The sequence below is a fragment of the Mandrillus leucophaeus genome, unplaced genomic scaffold (assembly GCF_000951045.1).
Source record: "Mandrillus leucophaeus isolate KB7577 unplaced genomic scaffold, Mleu.le_1.0 Scaffold690, whole genome shotgun sequence".
In the NCBI taxonomy this organism is placed as follows: domain Eukaryota; kingdom Metazoa; phylum Chordata; class Mammalia; order Primates; family Cercopithecidae; genus Mandrillus; species Mandrillus leucophaeus.
The window spans coordinates 2,360,107-2,380,079 of NW_012107475.1; the positions used below are offsets into that span (position 1 = coordinate 2,360,107).

At 30.4% G+C, this 19,973-nt stretch overlaps 1 protein-coding gene across 2 annotated transcripts in view; it reads left to right on the forward strand.

Moving 5' to 3' along the window:
* The window catches only part of GRIK2 (glutamate receptor, ionotropic, kainate 2), a 747,114-nt gene extending 730,167 nt beyond the window's left edge, over positions 1–16,947 (forward strand). Inside the window, exons 16-17 of one of the 2 annotated variants that reach the window (XM_012002617.1) lie at positions 2,234–2,484; positions 15,223–16,947. In XM_012002617.1, coding sequence (XP_011858007.1) covers positions 2,234–2,484; positions 15,223–15,387 — 416 coding nt within the window. In that variant the 3' untranslated portion in view covers positions 15,388–16,947. The remainder of the gene's footprint in view (positions 1–2,233; positions 2,485–15,222) is intronic. The other variant, XM_012002618.1, reaches the window with a different exon arrangement.
* The last annotated feature ends 3,026 nt before the right edge of the window (positions 16,948–19,973 follow it).

Here is a 19,973-nt window from a genome sequence, read left to right on the forward strand (position 1 = left end):
ACACACACACACACACACACACACACACAAAGAAAAGAAATTACAACTTTTTGTTAACCAGGTGTGGTCATTTTCACAAACACTATCAACAGAAGATTTGTTCATACATTGTTTCTCATTCAAAGACATTTGATAAACTATCATTCTGCTTAAAATGGAGATCCCATCAAGTAAGCATTTATTTTGCAGGGAAAATATAGATTATCAGAATAAAATTGATCTTTCAACTGGCACCATGCTAGATATAGCAAATTAATAAATACTGAATAGTCAAGCAAAATGACCTTAATTTATGGTGTTTTATTACATATCACAGAGACTCAAGCACCATGTTATTGCTCTTATGTTAAGATGCTTTTAGTCAGTTATTATGCTCCTCAGAATATGCAAACATTTGCTGAGAGCCTATTATTTGAAAAATGAGAATTCAGATGGATGGATGTTTCTTTAGTGTGCTTTAGTGTTTATGCTAATGGTATAGATACTCATCTGCATTAGATATTACATAAGTGATATTTTTGTTAATTCGTTGACCAGAAACATATAAAAATAATGAAGCACATGCATCTTTCTATATCTGTTAGATGGACGGATGGATGGATGGATGGATAAATGTGTGAATGGACTGATTGGATAGACAGACAGATAGATAGATATCCTCCATACAAAAAAAGCTTGTAATGTATTTAGGAAAACAGGCCATATCTCAACAAGTAAATAATAATACCAGGGAACCTAGGCTGAATGCCCAAGAAGTGAGTGATTAAGATAGAAAATAGTATAAGCTGGTCTAATATATTGAAATCTGAAGTGGTTGAGGGGCAGAATTTACATTGCACATTCGTGTTAGATTAGTATTTTAAGAAGAGCACAGGGGAGAAACTGAGAAGCAGAAATTCCCCTAGTATACTGGAGAATTATTGCATAATGAAAATAAAATATTTGACTTCTAATTATAGGAATGGGCAATGCCCCTAGTTAGGAAAGCTGTAAAAAATGTAGACAAGCCATAAACTTCTATAGCTTCTGAGTAGAGAAAAGATTATGTTAAAGAAACAACTCTTCAGTTGGGTTTGGTAGATCTTCATTTCTCGAACTTTTTCAACAGGTTACTTACATTCTATGATTCTTGTCTTTCTACTTTTACATTGCCTACTCTCACTAAAAGATGTATAGATGTGGACACATTTAAATCAAAACAAAATTACAGGCAATGTTGAATACAAGCTGAAATGTTTAGTATTTTTCCGCAAGCAGGAAAACACTATGGGTGAATCTGTACACAAAAATTGGAATGTGCAGTATAGTGTCTTAGGAAAAAGATTACACTTTAGAAGCAGGCTATTTCTAGGTGGGAGAAAGCAATAAAACCAATCCTTTGGAACAGATGTAGAAAAATGCGTGTGCTTCAATATTTTTGTATGTTTCTGGTCAACAAATTAGCAGATATTACTTATCATGTAATATCTAATGCAGATGAATATGTACCTCCATTAGCATAAGCAATATAGTTTATTTATATTGTTGCCTCCACCAGAAAAAACAAAACAAAACAAAACATTGTCTCTGAAAAAATAAACTGATAAAGAAACAACGCCCCAAATTTTTACAATATCAGGCTGTGTACCCCTTGATTTATAAATTAAATTGCCATAATGATTTTTAAATTATCTAAGTCCATGCAACCCATGCCTTCTATTATGCACATCACATAACAGATACTAGTGACTGCTCATGATCACCTAAGTAAAAGGTACCATCGAATACAGTTTATTAGTAATTATTCCCTTTAATTACTGCATTTAATCTTGGGAAACACCTTTTTCCACAACTTTTCTGGTCTAAAAATAGAGATAGCTGTTTTATCAGTGCTCTGGTTCCAGTGTAGAATAAATTGTAGATATGAATGAAACATCTTTGCACTCTATCCCTTTTCCTTTGTGGATCCTTTCTTACTATTTTACAGTGCTGTAAGCTGAGTCCACCTTTTAGGAGACATATTCTTTCTTAAAACAAAATGCATTTAATTCCTCATTATCTAGCAAGGCTGTCCACTGTAATGATCTTGTTAAACGTCTATGTCTTTTTTTCCAGTTGTTTTTGTCTTCTGAAAAAAAACACTGGCACACTTTGAAGCATTTTGAAAAATCTCTGCCCTCCTCTCATCTTGCTAACCTTTAATTATGAAATTTTGGATTCCTTGAAATACTTAACATAACCTCTCCTTTCTTAGGTTCTCCATATCGAGACAAAATTACCATAGCAATTCTTCAGCTGCAAGAGGAAGGCAAGCTGCATATGATGAAGGAGAAATGGTGGAGGGGCAATGGTTGCCCAGAAGAGGAGAGCAAAGAGGCCAGTGCCCTGGGAGTTCAGAATATTGGTGGCATCTTCATTGTTCTGGCAGCCGGCTTGGTGCTTTCAGTTTTTGTGGCAGTGGGAGAATTTTTATACAAATCCAAAAAAAACGCTCAGTTGGAAAAGGTAAATGTTACTTGTTTACAGTTGAAATTTAAAACAATTTTTGTTGTTGTATTAAAACACAAACCAGAAGTGTTTTTATGTTGCCAACTAATGATAATGCTTAGAACTATTGCTCTAAATTGTCTTATGTCATTCATTATGTAACAAAATATTTTATTTTGTGAAATATAGCATATTTCACAAAAAGACTCATAGTCACCTTTAGGATTTTTTATTTAATTGTAATATATTTAATCATAGTCAGCTTCAGGAAAAATAGCTGTTTCTACTCTTATTACAGACTTAAAAAACTTCTGTTGCTTGAGTTTAGTTTGAAATACAGTTTAGTGATGAGGTTAGTGATGAGATACAGTTAATTAAGTGAGTAAAAATTGGACACTGTAATATGAAAGAAAAAATACTCTGCAGATTAAAAATGAAGTTTTATATACAATATGGGTTAACAGTTTCAAGTTAAAGAGTAAGTTTTTATCTGAATAGCTTTAGTCCAATACATTTCTAGTTAAGAAAGATGTTAACTTTCATTGGTGAAATTATAGGTAATTTTCTACATTAATGGGTGTGTGAAAATATTATAGTTTCTTTTTGCCATTTAATAGTATTCTTAATCAATTCTTCGGTTTTTTGTACCAGAGTCCTTCTAAAAATATGTATAAACTTCAAAAATATTGAGTCTCTTGCTATATTTTGCATTTTAATGCAGTCATTTGTAAAATGTTTTTTGTATTATCCTTGAAAAGTTGGTCGCCTCATTCAGATTCTGTATTTCTAGTGCTATGATTTTCTCATTTCTGTAAATACGAGGAAGACTAGGAAAACAACTCTTTCAAATGCTACATGATACTGTTTGTATGCAGATTTATTGCTCTGGATATGACGAAACCAACAGTTTAAAGCCTTCTAGTACATTATTTAATCTTTAGTATGTAAACATCTCTTTTGTTTTTGATAAAACTCACAATATTTTAGACTTTAATCACTGTGGCAGAGTGAGATGCTACAATCTTTAATATTTAAGAGGTTTATGAGCTTGTATTGGTAAATAAAAAGAGCAGAAAAGTGGTATCTTGAAAATGATGCCATACAGGAATACCAGGTAAATATTTTTTCTAATATTCATCGAAGTGTTTGTACCTTTAGAAATATTTTTTAAAATAAAAATGCTCCTTTGTCTCTAATAACTTACATCATATTTATCCTTCCTGGAATCAGAATTTTGGATACAGTATTTCTATATTTTTGCCTGATTACAGTACTTGACACTGAGGAATGTTATCATAAATGTATATTTTTATAATCCCATTTTGTCTATGACTAAAATAACCAATTAAAATGTTTGAAGAATTCAGAAAATAACATGATTTGTTTTCACAGAACATTCAGGTTGTTATTTCTGCTGGCTTGGCTAACTCAAATATTGGTTGCATTTGTGTGTCTAAGTACACTTTTTATGTAATACTCATTTTTATAGTGTCATTTTATAATGAATTTTGAAGCTAAATCTAAAGAGCTAACCAAAGAATAAATATTAACTCATTAATTACCATTTTCATTATAATTTGTCAGTGTGATATTTAATGCATTAATGTTCTATATAAGAATGAAAATCATAGAAGAAATACGTGTTTTCTACTTGGAACCTCAAATAATCCATATGTAATAATTTTCAAGTTATAGCTCAGTATTAAAACAAATTAGTCTCTTGATGATATGTGGTATTTCCACTGTACTTACCTCTATGTGTCCCGTTCATTTGATTTATCTAGGCTGATTTATCATTGATGTATCTCTAGTGCAATTTTGTTTTACAAGTATTTGGTTAAAACAAAAACAAAGGATATGAGGATTTAATTTTGTAATGTAATGTGCCTCATTGTTATTATGAACAAGTTTAGTTGAATTTTTCAGATATTATCCAGATCTCGACATTCTGTGGATCTATATGACCCTCTAAAAATTAGAAAAATAAAATTAATGTACCTTTTCAAATGGAAACAATGAGGCATTAACATTGCACTAGAAAGAAATAACTGAGTAGATATTACATGAGCATTATAGTCACTCCGCAATGCTTTGCACACTGTCTCTACATAGCTGCCACAATAAAATCCAAATTCCTTAAGTTAGCAGATGAGACCCTTTCACAGCTGTCCCTGTCCACTGCTGTAGCTTGATGTTTTGTTCCTTTCCAATTTGCACCTTTACTACAGCCACATTACATTTTAACTCTCAATTTCCCAAGATTATACTCTTCCTTTCGACTGGAGCAATTCTTGTCTATTATTCTACCTTGCAAACTCTCACAAACATTTTATATTAGGCATTTAAAATGAAACATTAACTTGTCCAGAAAGCTTTCCCTAATCAAAAGATATGATGGGTTTGGGCACAGAGCATAGCTTGTTTCTAAGAAGTGGAAGTAGGTTTTCATTTCCTACTGCAATGAAAAAAAATGTGACTCATGTATCTCATCTTTTTACTTAGCTTATTTCAGGTACTGTCATAATCTAAAAACATGTATCCCCTTTTGAGAAAGCTGGGAAGGTATTTTGCCCATGTCAAACCATTTCCAGCATTAGGTCTAGATATCTTCACTCTGTGAACCCCTAAGCACATCTCCATTATCCCGTTGACAGTATTGTATTCATATTTGCTGGTTTCTGAGTGTGGGTGCCTTTTTACATATTAAATTCTTCTTGCCTTTAGGATAAAGACCTAGTATTTTTTGTTTGTATCTCCAAGGCCTCAAATAGTGCCTGGTGGCATAATATCTATCTACCTACCTACCTATTTCTCTATTTACCTACCTACCGATCTACCTATCATTTAAATTAAGAATGAAGTTGATTGCAGTAACTTTTTTAAAAAAAGTATCATAAAGAAACATTATTTTTCTATATATTCAAAATGATAAATAATCATGAATTTAATGGAAATGATTCATTTTATTTATTCTGATAAATTAGGTTCTTGGGGCTCAGTTCTTCATTTTTCTTAAGAAAATTTAGTTTGGTCTATATGGTCTATATGGCTGTTTAACAAGTTACTTAATTTATTAAAATTAGTCATAAGATAGTCCTAGATTTTATCATCTGTTTGAGAACATACAGAAATTCAGTTTACTTTTACTTATCAAAATTGTGTCTTTAGCCTAGATTTCTTATATTTCAAAAATAAGGTAAACACTTGTGAGATCAATTATTTACTCAATAAATATTTATTGATAAATAAATATACAGTGAATTATGTTTTGCCCATTGAAGGAAAGCACGAATGTATTGGTGACTAAACACTTTGTTAGATATGTCAGATATATATGAAACTTAGTTGAATGTGAACTTTGTGAATAAAATTTATAAATAATGAATATCTTTCCATATTAAGTCTTACTTTTAATAACGGTGATAAAATTATATTAATTTATAGGTGAAAATAAAATGCCTTTTATAATACATATTATAAATACTAGTGAAAACATATAGCTCTTGATAATGATAGCCTTTCCTGTAAGTTTTTGGATAATTAAGATTAATAGGCAAATGTTTCACACTTTTAAATGAGGGCAAGTTAAAAATAAAAACAGAAAATAAAGCTGAAATATGTGGACCTTAAAGCATTTTAACAATGGAAATTGCATTCCTTTCAGATAACCACAAGATGGTGTATCATAATTTTTATAAAAATGGTTTTAATTGTGAAGTATATGTTAATGAATCAAGGACACATTGCTTTTTATTTATTCAAACTTTTAAAATACTTAAAAACTTTTCTCATCTGAATGTGTCTGAAAAGGTAACTGATCACCACATGCATTTTATAATTATTTTTCTTTTTGACTTACATCTTCTTTGATTTTAAAGATATGTCTACTGAGGTTTCACTGAGAAAGCAATCCAAGAAACTGTTGTATATCTGAGATAATTATCCCATTTTGGGTGTATGGATTTGGTTGAAAGGCCTTGTTTCCCTCTTCTAAGACTTACTTCTGGCTATAACAAGCTGCTTAATATACTGAATTTCGTTTTCTCTGGTAATATTTATAATATATTGGCTTTGTAGGCAAGAATTATAAGATACCATAATAACTTTAATTTTTATTAAACTTTTATAACATGGATTATTAATGTTTAAAATTATGCATTTCTTAAATATTTGAATATGTCTGCTTTTAACAGACATACATAATTTTTCTTTTTTTAGGTTTTCAGCCAGAACAGCAATATAACTTCTATAGTTTGATCTCTTTATGTGTGTTTTGTATATAGAAATAATATTTCCCATGTATTTGAAAATGTATTTGTTTATACAAATTGTTTTTATTGAACTGTTTGAATATAAATTATTGAGTTTCCTGACATAAAAAAATCTTAAGATGAAGCCAAAAGCACTCCTTATTTTTTAAGTGTAAACTAAGTAAATATGTCTCAGAAATATAAATATATATATTATTGCTCAGATAACTGAATTTGTGCACTAAGGGTCCCATCTTGAACACACATTGTTGTTGTCTTTAAAATGGTTAAAATGTATTTTTAAATCTATGTGATATTGTTTTTTAGGACATAGTCTACTTTGGTCAATATAGTTGTTTCTATTATAGAACACTGGCAAATTTTACCTAAGAAAATCTCTAAATAATTATATTTTTATGGTGCACTGATAGTTCAAAAATATTTTTTGAGGGCACATAGAATATTCTTCAGTGTATAGATGAATAACACATTTGGAATATGGCTGTAAATCAGAGTAGTAGAAGCACAAATGAACAAAACATTTCAATCTGGGGGATGATGAGAACAAAATCAGAGGGTTTAGTTTAAACCCGCAAGACTAGGGATCCTATTTGAAAGGTTATTTACAAGGAAAACACGTAGCAAAGTCAACTAATTCTGTGTTTCATGGAAACAGAAGAATGAAAATAGGTTGTTCACAGATACCTACGTATAAGCTGCTGTTAAAATTTTAAATAATTAATTCTAACAGGAGCAATGCTTTTTCAAGAATATACTTTTTGGGTAAGGTATAGGAATGCAAACAGTGCTATGAATTATAAGTAAAAATTTCATGTCAATATTTATGTTTTGCCCAGTAATGCCTATTTAGAAACTATAAGATAGCTATACTTTTTTTATTAATTGCATTTGATGTAAGAAATTTTAGCTGCATTTAACTTTACAGAAGTTAAAAGTTCTAAGTAAATTTTCAGTGTAAAAAATTATAGTTGTAAAGCATAAATATATAATATTTTTTTCTTAAAATAATTTCACAGCTATATTGACTAAAGTGTTGGTTCTTGTCAGACCTTATGTGTTAATTTTTTAACTTGATCTTTAGAAGTTAAAAAGTATAAATAAACTTTGGGCAAATGTCCATTTTTTATTGTTTTTTTTTATCACTGCCTTTCTTTGAGAGCTGAGTGTCTTTCAGTTTCCATTAATGACCTATATAATGATTAATCGAATGAATTTTTAAAATGTCTCGACATACAAATATAAAATACTGTACTTTGAAATGAGGTGCCAATATTCATTTTGCTTACTGATCTACTTCCAAATCAGCTAAAGGATTTTCAGGTCTTTTGTTTATGATAACCCATTATCTTTGTATCCCCATAAATAATTATTCTTAATTAAAATTATAGCTTATTAATTATACCACCTTATTTTTATAAATGACTTTAGTTTTTAAAGTGTAATACTACATTTGAATACAAAACTACCCTAAGAGCCATATAAATATTATTATCTATATAGTACAGATGAGGATAATAAGTATCTCAAGGATCAAGTTGTTTTCCAAGGTCAAAGATGCCTAGTCTAAAAGTGTTTCAACCATATCAAGCTGTACAGAATGAAGGCAGAATATTTAACTATTCTTCTTTCTCCTTGAGTTTTCACTAAGGAAATATATGGATTAGGAGGTTGAATTAGATAAACAGATTATGGGTTTCGGTCATAAGCAGCTTAATAATTTCACTTTCCTAGATAGTAAGCATGAGTTTTGGAATTAAAAAGACTTGGAAACATAACTTTGTTTAACCTTAGATAAAAATTACTTAGCCTCTCTATTCTTCTTTTTAAATAAATAAATGAAGCAACGAATAAACAAATAAGTTATGAATCCATAATAAAAGTGTTTTAAGAATTAATTAAGATAGTTAATATACATAGAGGGTTTCTTTGCACATAACTGGCTTATAACAAGAAGCTCTTTTAAAAGTAATATCATTATTATTATTTGTAAAGCTGGTACATTTTAACTGCTGCACCTTATGAAAAGAAAGTTTTCCAGCAATTAAGCATTAGTTATTTGGATGCTACTATTTAAAAAATCGTATCATTATGACTACTAGCAAAAATGTGATGATTAATATTACTTTTTCTTAAAATGCATTTTCCAGCTATATTGATTAAATTTGTGTTGATTCTTGTCAGACCTTATTTATGTTTTTTTTTTTAACTAGCTTAAATAGGGGAAATTTTAAAATGTATAATGATCCTCAATTTTTCTCTGTCTCATTGTATTTGCAAAATACAATATGAAGATATTAGGTAACTGTTTCTGTTAGAGTAAAGGTTTCTGAGAATATTTTAATATTTGATTATGTTTATCATTGTGAAATAATCCAGGCTAAAGCATAACATGATTTCTAATTTAATTCACTAAGAAAGATATGTATTTCTTTTGCCCTCATAATTTTTTCCTGTCTGCTTTATAATTTAGTATTCAAAAAACTAACATTTAGTAAGAATAAAGTCCAGGTAAAAAGCTCAGCTGAGAATGAAATCATTAATGAGGCAGGCTAATATGAGAAAGCTTTCATAGATGGAAGTTAAGATAATAGAGTTCCTGTCTTAGCTCTGAATCTAGTTAGATATGTAACTTGATTTTTTAAGTTTTAATTTTTGCTAGCTGTGAAACTACAGTGATTAATCAATAGGATCATAAAAGATGCTACACGTAAAGTTTCCTTTGACTGCTGAATAGCTTATGTAAATAACAAAACATTTTTAAAAGATAGCTGCTCTAAAATTGAATATCAAGAACAAGGTTGTATATATTTTTTAACATGAATGATTTAACCAGTCATTTTCCATATTTCATTGCTTCACTGTTATATTCATATAGCCTTAGGTCGATTCACACTTCTGATGTATAGCATTAACTGTTTGATGTTTTTAAAAGGCTGCCAATCAAAATAGTTATATTCACAATAATAAAATCAATAGGTCACATTAAATGACATTTATTTTTGTTATTTAACACGCCAATATTATGTAAAATACTATATCTTATATCCTATAAATATTTTATTCCATCTTAGTTATTATTATCTAAGGTGGTGGAATTTTCTGCAACTAATCACAGTGACTGTTTTGATTTGCTTCCACTACATATGACCTGCCATTCTTGGGCAAATGGCCTACAGAATCAGAAATTAATTAGAGAGTGTCTGAGAATATATATTGTATATCCGTAATTAGTTAACAAATAATTTAAATGACAAACACAAAATAAAATTTGGTTGATATGTACAAGAATATATTAGACCATTGAAGTACAATGGTATCTCATAGATACCATTGATAGGAGTAGCTCAAATTTTGATAGGGCTCCAAAGAGGATAAGTAGAAATTGTATGTAGGAATGATTCTGAATGAATACTAAGATATCATTTAATTATTTTATACTATCAAAATTAAGCTAGCAAGATATACAAAATAGGATTTCCTCCTTAAAAATAAATACTAAATGCAGGCTTGAAAGTAACATATTTTGTGATATTTCTTGATCAATGAATACATATATTCAAAAAGAGCAATGAGTATAAAAGTTAAATCATGCTGATTATTTTTCTTCAGATATTGTGTTTTTCAAAAATAAATATATTGCTAAACATAATGGTTTTAACTTTACAATGAAGCTACATATGTCAATGATCAATGTGGAGCATGATTTCAGCTACACTTCAAATATAAAAAAAATCTATGCTTCTCCAAATGCTGTCACATCATCTTATTATAAAAATATATCTTTTAATTAGGAAGTTAAGCTATTTAGAATAAATATTCTGTAACATCAACAATGATATTCTTGAAAACATTTACCTGTGGACTATTTATGTATTTTCTTATTACATTCAAAATACAAAATAGAGCTCTTTAAATAAAAAAGCTCTATAAAAAAAGCAATGTAAATATGGCCAAGTTCATACTATCAAGATTTACAGATCTACATTGTTTCAAGAATTAGAGATGTGTAAATATAAATTGACTCATTAAATATAATGAATTTTATTAAGAGTTTTACTAATTTAAATGCAATTATACATGCTAACAGCTCAAAGATTTAAATTTTCATTTTCAGGAATCTTCTATTTGGTTAGTGCCACCATACCATCCAGACACTGTTTAGTAATCTTTTGAAACTTACTAAAAGAGGTTTTAAATAATGGTTAGTATCCTTGTGCCTTTCTTTTTTCTTTTTGTAGTCTGTTATATTAACGTGGAGAAACATTTTTGTTGTTGTTTCACCCTGAGGAACTTACCTTATTTAATGACACAGTGTGTGGTTTTCCACCCCTAAGGAGTGATTTTAAAAAGCAAGATAGTTGTTTTTCTCTGTCTTCTTCCCTCCAGCTTTCCTCCTCCTCCTCCTCTTCTTTTCTTGCTTTCTTGCTTTCTCTCTCTCTTCCTTCCTTCCTTCCTTTCTTTTTCTTTCTTTCTTTCTTTCTCTTTCTGTCTTTTTCTTTTTCTTTCTTTCTTTCCTTCTTTCTTTCTCTCTCTCTTTCTTTTTTTTCTCTTTCTCTCGCTCTTTCCTTCTTTCTTTCTTCTTTCTCTCTCTCTCTTTTCTCTCTCTTTCTTTTTCTTCTTTCTTTCTGCTTTTCTTTTCTTCTTTCTTCTTTTTTTTGTATAACCAGGGAAATGACTGCCTAGTACTTGGGTTTTGAGACTTATTTCATAGTCCTATAAAAAGATTTAAAATAAATTTCAATCATTATATAAAGTATAAAAGGCAATTTGTCTCTATTTAATGATAATACACTAGAATTTTATTTAAAAGTTAGACATGATAAGTTTTGGGCAATGCACAGCCCAGGGAAACAATTATATTTCACAAAATGCTGTGTAGTTTCAGCTTTAGAGACTTATATAAATCAAGATATGGAATTTGCCTTGTAAACCTCTAAAGATAAAGAAAAGAATGTATATTTGCTCTAGAACCATAAATGAACAGTTCCTTATGATATCATTAAATTTGTTTAACTTGCCATGTTAATTGTAAAATCTTGCTCAAATCTAAAGATTATCAAGTTTTATAATGGGTTAGAATTATTCTATAAATGAGAAAATAACCTATTTTCTCACAGTAACTTTTTGAATAACCTAAATAAACCTATTTTTCAGGTAAACTTACATTGATAAATAACAAAAGAGCTGGCAAAATTCACCTTATTCAAAGAGAAAATTAATAAAATTTGTATTTTATCATTATGTAATCGAGACCATAGATTGACTTATGAAAGATTGCTTGATTAAATTTTTACTTTCTAATGACTTTGTAAGATAAATAAAGTCTATGATGACAATGGTGATTTACATGTTTACAATTTTGAGATAGTTGTAAAATTTGTAAATATAATTTATTTAAAACAATTTCAAATTATAAAAGATAATACTATTCTGGTAAATTGATTAGGATGGGCTTTTTTCCAATATATATTTTATATTAGTCAGCAATATAAACTTAATATCATACAAAATTGCTTAAGATAGTTGTAAATGTTCTTATTTGTAGTCTGAAGGAAGTATGGGATACTAAATACAGAGTTTGCCTCTTAACTTTCTAGAAATAATATTGAGTCATTTCATAGTTGAGCTTGTATGTACATGTGTAAGATTTTTTCCTAAGAAAGTTAGTTGCTTAGTCTACTCCCTTACTATAGGCAAATTATTAATTAACATTTATTCTCTATTCTGTTTTGAAAGTAATGTAACCAAAATACCTGAAAATTGAGATTGCCAAGAAGAAGGTGTCATAAATTTTTGAATATTTGGGAAATTTATTGGTTTTAAATGAAGGCTTATTTCAAACAATTCAATGTTATTCACGTCCTATAACAGTTTTAAATGTCAACGGGATCAAGTTTTGACCGTGTTATGTCATCTAATTAATTCTTCTGTTAAATGTTTCAACAGAGAGCCAAGACTAAGTTACCTCAAGACTATATATTCCTCCCTATTTTGGAGTCAGTTTCCATTTCTACAGTGTTGTCATCATCACCATCTTCATCATCATTATCATCATGTTCTTAATAAGTACACCTAATAGTAGGTATTAAGCAATGAGAAACACTGTTTCCGTATACTGGCTGTCAGGTGCCACATAAAATCCTTTAATAGAAATATAATTCATGAATTGCAGAACTGCATAATTTAACACATAATACATAATGCATGGCAGTGACTCTAGTCAATGGGGAATTCACAAGTCATATTTAATCATCACCCATTACAAGTGCTAATATATTAATATTTTTATTAATTTGATGTTATTAAACAAATGCTAAAGTTTTGCCTAATTTTATTGGGCAAAATTAATTGTATGCAATACATTTTCACTAGCCTTCTAAACCTGAAATGTTTTTAAGCAATTGAATTAGAAACATTGTTCAATAAGAATTAAAATATTAGAGTCCTGTGTAGCTATTGTTGTTAATTCAATCAACATTTAAAGAGCTTATGTGTGTACAAGCAGTGCCATGAGAACTTGATCTCTGCTCTACACAGCTCAGGGAGAGAGATACATAGAGCACCGACAGGTCAGACAGAAAAACAGGATAATGAGTGGAAAATACTGAGAGGATAAAACAAAATCAAGTTGTGAAAACAAAATAATGTGCCTGGTCAAGTGGAAAGGGCTTCCTAATTAAGTTAAAACTTGAGCCATGTCCTGAGGTAGGGTATAAAATTGGGATGATGTGAAAGATGAAAGAACTCAGCAGGGTACCAGAGCAAGGAGAAACAAAGGGAAAATATTAATGGAAGTCCCACCAGTAAAAGGAGTGTGAGGAGAAAGAGAGAGAGAGAGAGATGGGAGCAGTGGGGAAGGGGAAGAAGGCTAGATCAGAGAAGTTATGATGGAAAAAAACAATAGATTTTAGTTTGACTTGTTTACTAAAGGAGAAAATGCTATTAATAATTGATATTTTAAAAATGGATTGTCCTGGAATTGTGAGCCTTTACAGAAGAGAAGCATAGATGTAGAATTAGGAAGACCATTAAGGAAACTCTTTAAGGAGCCTATCAAAGAAAAATTAGGATATAGCCAGAGGTTGACACAGAAAGTAATAGATCAGTGTCAAAATCATAAAACTGGATATATCTGGATATGTTGCTGGAATCTTAGGTGTGAAATGTAGAAAGTTATCCACCTTCTCTCTGAATCAGTTTTCTCTGACACACAGATACCTAATTAATTCAAAGTGTGTTTTGACTGGCACAAACTATTATGCAAACTTTTTTTAAATGTAAGTTAACATATAAAATTGCATGTATTATATACAACATGTTTTGATGTATATATACATTGTGAAATGGTTAGATATGTCTAATTGGCAAATTCATTACCTCACATATTTATTATTTTTGTAGTGAGAACACTTACTCACTCTTTTAGCACTTTTCAATAATATATTATTATTAACTATAGTGGCCGTGCTGTGGAATAGAGCTCTTGAAATTTTTCTTCCTGCCTAACTGTAAATATATACCGGAAAATGACACACATATGGTCTTAAATATTTTCATTATGTTTCTTAGAAATAGTCTAAGTGGATAATCAATAAAGCAGCTAATGCACAAATAAGTCTTCACATGTATCTCAATCAGGTGGGGAGAGAGACTAACAAAATTTTGTTTCATATGTGTGACTCTACAATATAAATTTTGAGGATCTGTAACAATAAGCCCCAGAAAAACCGAGGTTCTAGCAAATCTATTTCCAATGAGATGGGAACTAAGACAAAAACAACATAGGGTCATATTTTTTTTCATTTGATAAATTATCAACTCTCAGTTATCAAGCTAATGATGACAAAATGTTAATATTTATTTGTAGGTGTCTAACATGCTATAATTTGTCATTTCATGATTAAGTCATATTTGTTTGTAATCACTGTCAATGTTTCTATAGGCATAATCACAAAAAAGACATAATGAAATGCCAGAAATTGTTTTCCACATTTTATGTCTGTGTGAGTGCTAGTTTTGTTTTGAGATGTACAATGAAGAATCAATGTTCAAACAACATTTGCATATCTCATGTTGTGATCTGAAAAGTAGTACGATTTTTCTATTTTTTTTATATCAAGAATGGGTTTCTTGTATACAATTGTCATTGTATTTAAATTTTAAAGTAGACATCTATCTCATGCTAATCAATTTTATATAATGTCATAAGAACATTTTATTTAATATATGTATAATATATACATTACTAGCTGGTTGTTCATTTCAGTATCGGGTGGAGATTTTCTTTAGTCTACTTTTATAGAATATTTAATTATCATGGGTTGAGTGTTTAGTGTGACAATTTGTTATAACTTTAACAATGAAAATGTTCATACCTTCAAGGATGTTATGTGACAAGTCTGTTGAGAATGATTTTAATATTGATCTTGGACAGTTACAGTTTATGTATTTTTGTAATATTTAATTTTTCTGTGTTCTTCTGTAGAGGTCCTTCTGTAGTGCCATGGTAGAAGAATTGAGGATGTCCCTGAAGTGCCAGCGTCGGTTAAAACATAAGCCACAGGCCCCAGTTATTGTGAAAACAGAAGAAGTTATCAACATGCACACATTTAACGACAGAAGGTTGCCAGGTAAAGAAACCATGGCATAAAGCTGGGAGGCCAAACACCCAAGCACAAACTGTCGTCTTTTTCCAAACAATTTAGCGAGAATGTTTCCTGTGGAAATATGCAACCTGTGCAAAATAAAATGAGTTACCTCATGCCGCTGTGTCTATGAACTAGAGACTCTGTGATCTAAGCAGTTGCAATGATCAGACTTGATTTACAAGCATCATGGATCAACCAAGTTACACGGGGTTACACTGTTAATCATGGGTTCCTCCCTTCTTCTGAGTGAATGTTACATGCGCATTTTGTGGCTGGTTTCAAATGCAGTCCAGTGAGAAATTACAGGTTCCTTTTGAAGCTCAACTGTTGCCAGGAGATGGAATATCGACGCCCAACAGGGCAACCAATCAAAGTGTCACTAAGAATACAAATATTTGGAATCAGCAAAAACTGTAGTGTTACAGAACAGTACAGTCTTCTGAACACCCAGATCATAGAGGTGATGATGCTACTAGCCCCCAACTACTCAGTATAATTATTGTCTGAATACACAGTATATGTTTATAGGATGTGAAAAAATGTAATGCAAAACAAATTTGAATCCCATGGCAGTTGGAATATAAAGCAGATGTTTATCACTTATTTTCCTTTTTTTCTTTTCCTTTTTGTTTTTTTTTTGACAGTCTGTGTCTCTGATTGAGATAGAAATGCCAATTTTTAAGGCAATAATGCTTTTCTTAAGTTCCCTAAGGCAGAAGATTTAACATGAAACTCTACCATATCCCTTTCTTTTCCCCCAACACCTTTTCTCTAACCTCCGTATCCCAAATAATAATAATAATAATAATAATAATAATAAAAACAGTTCGTTCAGTGATTCTGAATTAAAAGGATAATGTTTTGCAATCTTTAAGTTGTAAAAAGGGCTGAGTATTGGCTGTGTGGAAGACTAAAGCTTTCATTCTAACATTCAGACATAGCAATCCAAACCCTGTTCCTGCTGTAAATGAACTTGATGGAGCATGGGCAGATCTCAGTGATACGAGAAAGGGGACTGGTCATCTATAGAAAAATCTGTGAGAGAACTTGGACATGGACTGCATTTATCAATACAGTCACAATGTTAAATGAACAAAATTCTTGAACAGTTTTTTTTCAAAAAATGTTCAGGTTTATTTGTGGAAATGCAAGATTTCTATGAAAATAGTTTTTGTATGGAAATTTTTGTAATACTTTTTATCAACAAAACAAGAACATGTGTTCCTGTCAGGGGTGTGATGTCAAGCATGAATGGTAGTGCGTGTGCACCACCAACGTTTGGTGAAAACTATTTTTATCAAGAGAAAAGGAATCATAGAAGAGAAATATTTTCAAGTTAGATAATATAAAAGCTAGGTGCACTACCACCACTGCTTACCATGCCACACCCCTGGTTTCCACGAGGCTGACAACATACTGTAATGAACAATTGTGTGTAAAATGGTAAAAGACACAGACCTCTTGACAACATTGTGATAACAGTTGAGTGCACACAGTTTGCTGTTTGAATCCAATGCACAAAATTAAAAAAAATCATTAAAATTATGTTCATTTTACTTTCAGCATTGTCTATCATTTTTCTCTTGTATGTGTAATGAATGCACCATACACCCTTTACGTTAAGAGAAGCACACATCCTAAACATTTCTAGGTCCTCAAGGATGGCCACTTCCCAACTGCCTGAAGACAAGAAGAAAAACACTTGTGGGAGGGCCTACTCAGATCTGGAAAATGCTGAACTGGGATATAAAAAGTAATCTTAAGTTCAGAGCAGTTAAAATAAGACAAATAGTAGTTCTAGGGGTGACAGACATGATACTACCTTTTCTATGAGTGAATATTGACTTTGTACATTAGGTTGTATAAGACTATACAGTGATCACTGAAATTTAAGGTTGAACTCATATCCTATTTAATAATTCCTTACACGTTGATAATTCAATGTAATTCACCAAAAAACAGAGAAAGAGATAGGCCTAATATTACTCTTAGTTATGATGTGGCATAGATGTTCACATACCAACAGGAACTTTTAAAAATGATAAATTGTAACATATACTTTGCTAAGCAAAACAATTATAATCAGAACCACTGAGAGAAAAAAATGAAAAAGAAGCTCAGTGAAGAATTTTTTTAACTCACAAAAGTTGAATAATCAAAGTGCTTGATATCTAAATTAGATTAAATATCCAAATGTTTTCTAAATTTCTAGTCTCATGGTCATTTTAAGTTAAAATTAATATGTCAATGATAATTATCTGAAAATATAATTTTAGAGATTGCACAAAGCACTGCTAAAAATCTCAGCATTGGTTTGTTTGGTGGCAAATATCCTCAAATAACATACCTCATATAAATGTTCAGATTTTAAATAATATTGAGCTTTTTATAAATTAGATTCTAATTTGACTTTAAAGCACTTTTAAAAATCTGTTTCTTATTGTACTATCCAATCTTAAATGATCGGCAGGAAATGACAACTTTAATTATGTTTAATTAATCAAGAAATAGTTATTTAGATTTCTGCAAAAATTTGACGTTTATTTAATTCATTTAAATTAGTGAACTTTGAAAAGTGTAAAAAACCTTCTGCAAAAATTTGACGTTTATTTAATTCATTTAAATTAGTGAACTTTGAAAAGTGTAAAAAAAGCCCTCAACTTTTCAAGTAATATAGAATATACAAACAATGCATAGTATTACTTTTTATCAGTGTCCTAAAAGGTATCTACATTATTGCCAAAACAGATATGTTTCTACTGTGGGGCTTATGCAATATGAGGTACTAACATTAATTCCAATAAATTATAATTACTTCTAAAGTAAAATTTAACTTTGAAAGAGCATCTCTTCTCTGGGAAGGCAATATATTTGAGTAAGCATTATTCTCTGAAGTACACTGAAATTGCAAGAAGGAGAAGAAGTGAACACTTGTTCAAATCAGCAACGTAGCCTGAGGCTCTCGGTCATCAATGGAGGCACATATGCCACAATTAACCCTGATCAGGATGAAAATACTAAGGATTTATATGCCCATTTAACATACCTAAATAATGTGAACCACTCTGAGAACACCAAAGAGATATATTCAAATATTTACATCTGAATAACCCTAACCACTAAGGAACACTAAGAGGACATACACTATTTTAGAAATATGTAAAAGGGATAATAATATTTTATTGATTGCAATGTTTTAAATATTTTGCAACTAAGTTATATTTTTCAAATACGATGTCTTTATTGCTATTATAGAATGGGTGTATGTATAAAGCACTAATGATTTCAAAGAATTTTTAGCACCACAATACTTTTAAATCCCTGTTTATTATAAAATATAACATATAGAAGAATGTATACAACACATGTGTGCAACAGAATCATGGCACCTGACTGTAATGTGGTCCTAAAGTACTTGTTCAGAAGAAGTGGGCTGTGGCTGTTCCATGTATTCAGATTATAGGCTTTCTTTGACTTATTTCTAACTTTCAGGTATAAATTTAAACAGAATACTTCCATAGAAAGAAAAGAGTACCCAGTCATTTTAGAGAACAGGGTATTAAAGGTACAAGAAGAACTTCACCAGTTTGTGACCAAGCAAAGTGTGAATAATAATATGGGCCAGGCTAAGCTGGCAAAATTTGTCTTTGGATTTAAAAGATAGTACAATGGCAGTGAGGACTTTGGTTATGACAGTCTTCAATGTATCTTTAATTTGAGTCACACTATTTCATTATGGACTGATGGGCAGGCCTCTGTGTCTGCAGCACAATTGTTAATGCAAGATTCATCCCAGCTCTCACCTTCTGGTGATTCCCTTTTTTCTCTCTTCATGGTGAATCTCCTGATGTCTCTAACATGTGTTCTCCCTTTCCTTCATTTACTCTCTATTTTTGGTGTCTTCTAAAGGAGGGGTGCCTGAGGTCCATTTTTTTTTTTTAAGATAGTTAATGTCTGAAAATGCTTTCATTATACTCTCATAAATAATTATTAGTTTTGCTAAGTATAGAATTCTAAGTTGAAAAAATATTTTTCTTGGATAAATGTGAAGGCATTCTATTGTTGGTTTTTTATTATCAGTCTACTGCAAAAAACCTGAAGTTAGATCCATGATTCTTTGTATGTAATTTTTAAAATATGAACTCTTTCTTAATTTTGTACGATCTTCTCTTTATCTTTAGCATCCTGAACTATCCAGATCATAGCTATGTATCTACTTTCATCCATTGTGCTGAGTTCATGCTGATTTTAAAAATTTCAGTTCTAGGAAAACTTTCTGCACTATTTCTTTGATGATTTTCCTTCTTGCTCTCTCTGTTCACTCTAAACAGCTCGATTTCTTTTAACATTGGAATTCCTGAATGTTTGAGTCTAAATTTATTTTTGCTCTCCTCTTTCTCATTTTTTCATTGTTATCTTGCAAATATTGTGCTGAGTTTTTCATTTCTGCCCAACTGTTTAAAATTCTATGAGTTCTTGTTTTATGGCTGTGATATATGTTACATCTTTAAAGACATTACTAGTAATCTTTTGACATTCCCTTCTTCCTGAAAAGATGTTTCCTTTCAGTCACATTATTCTTTTTGCT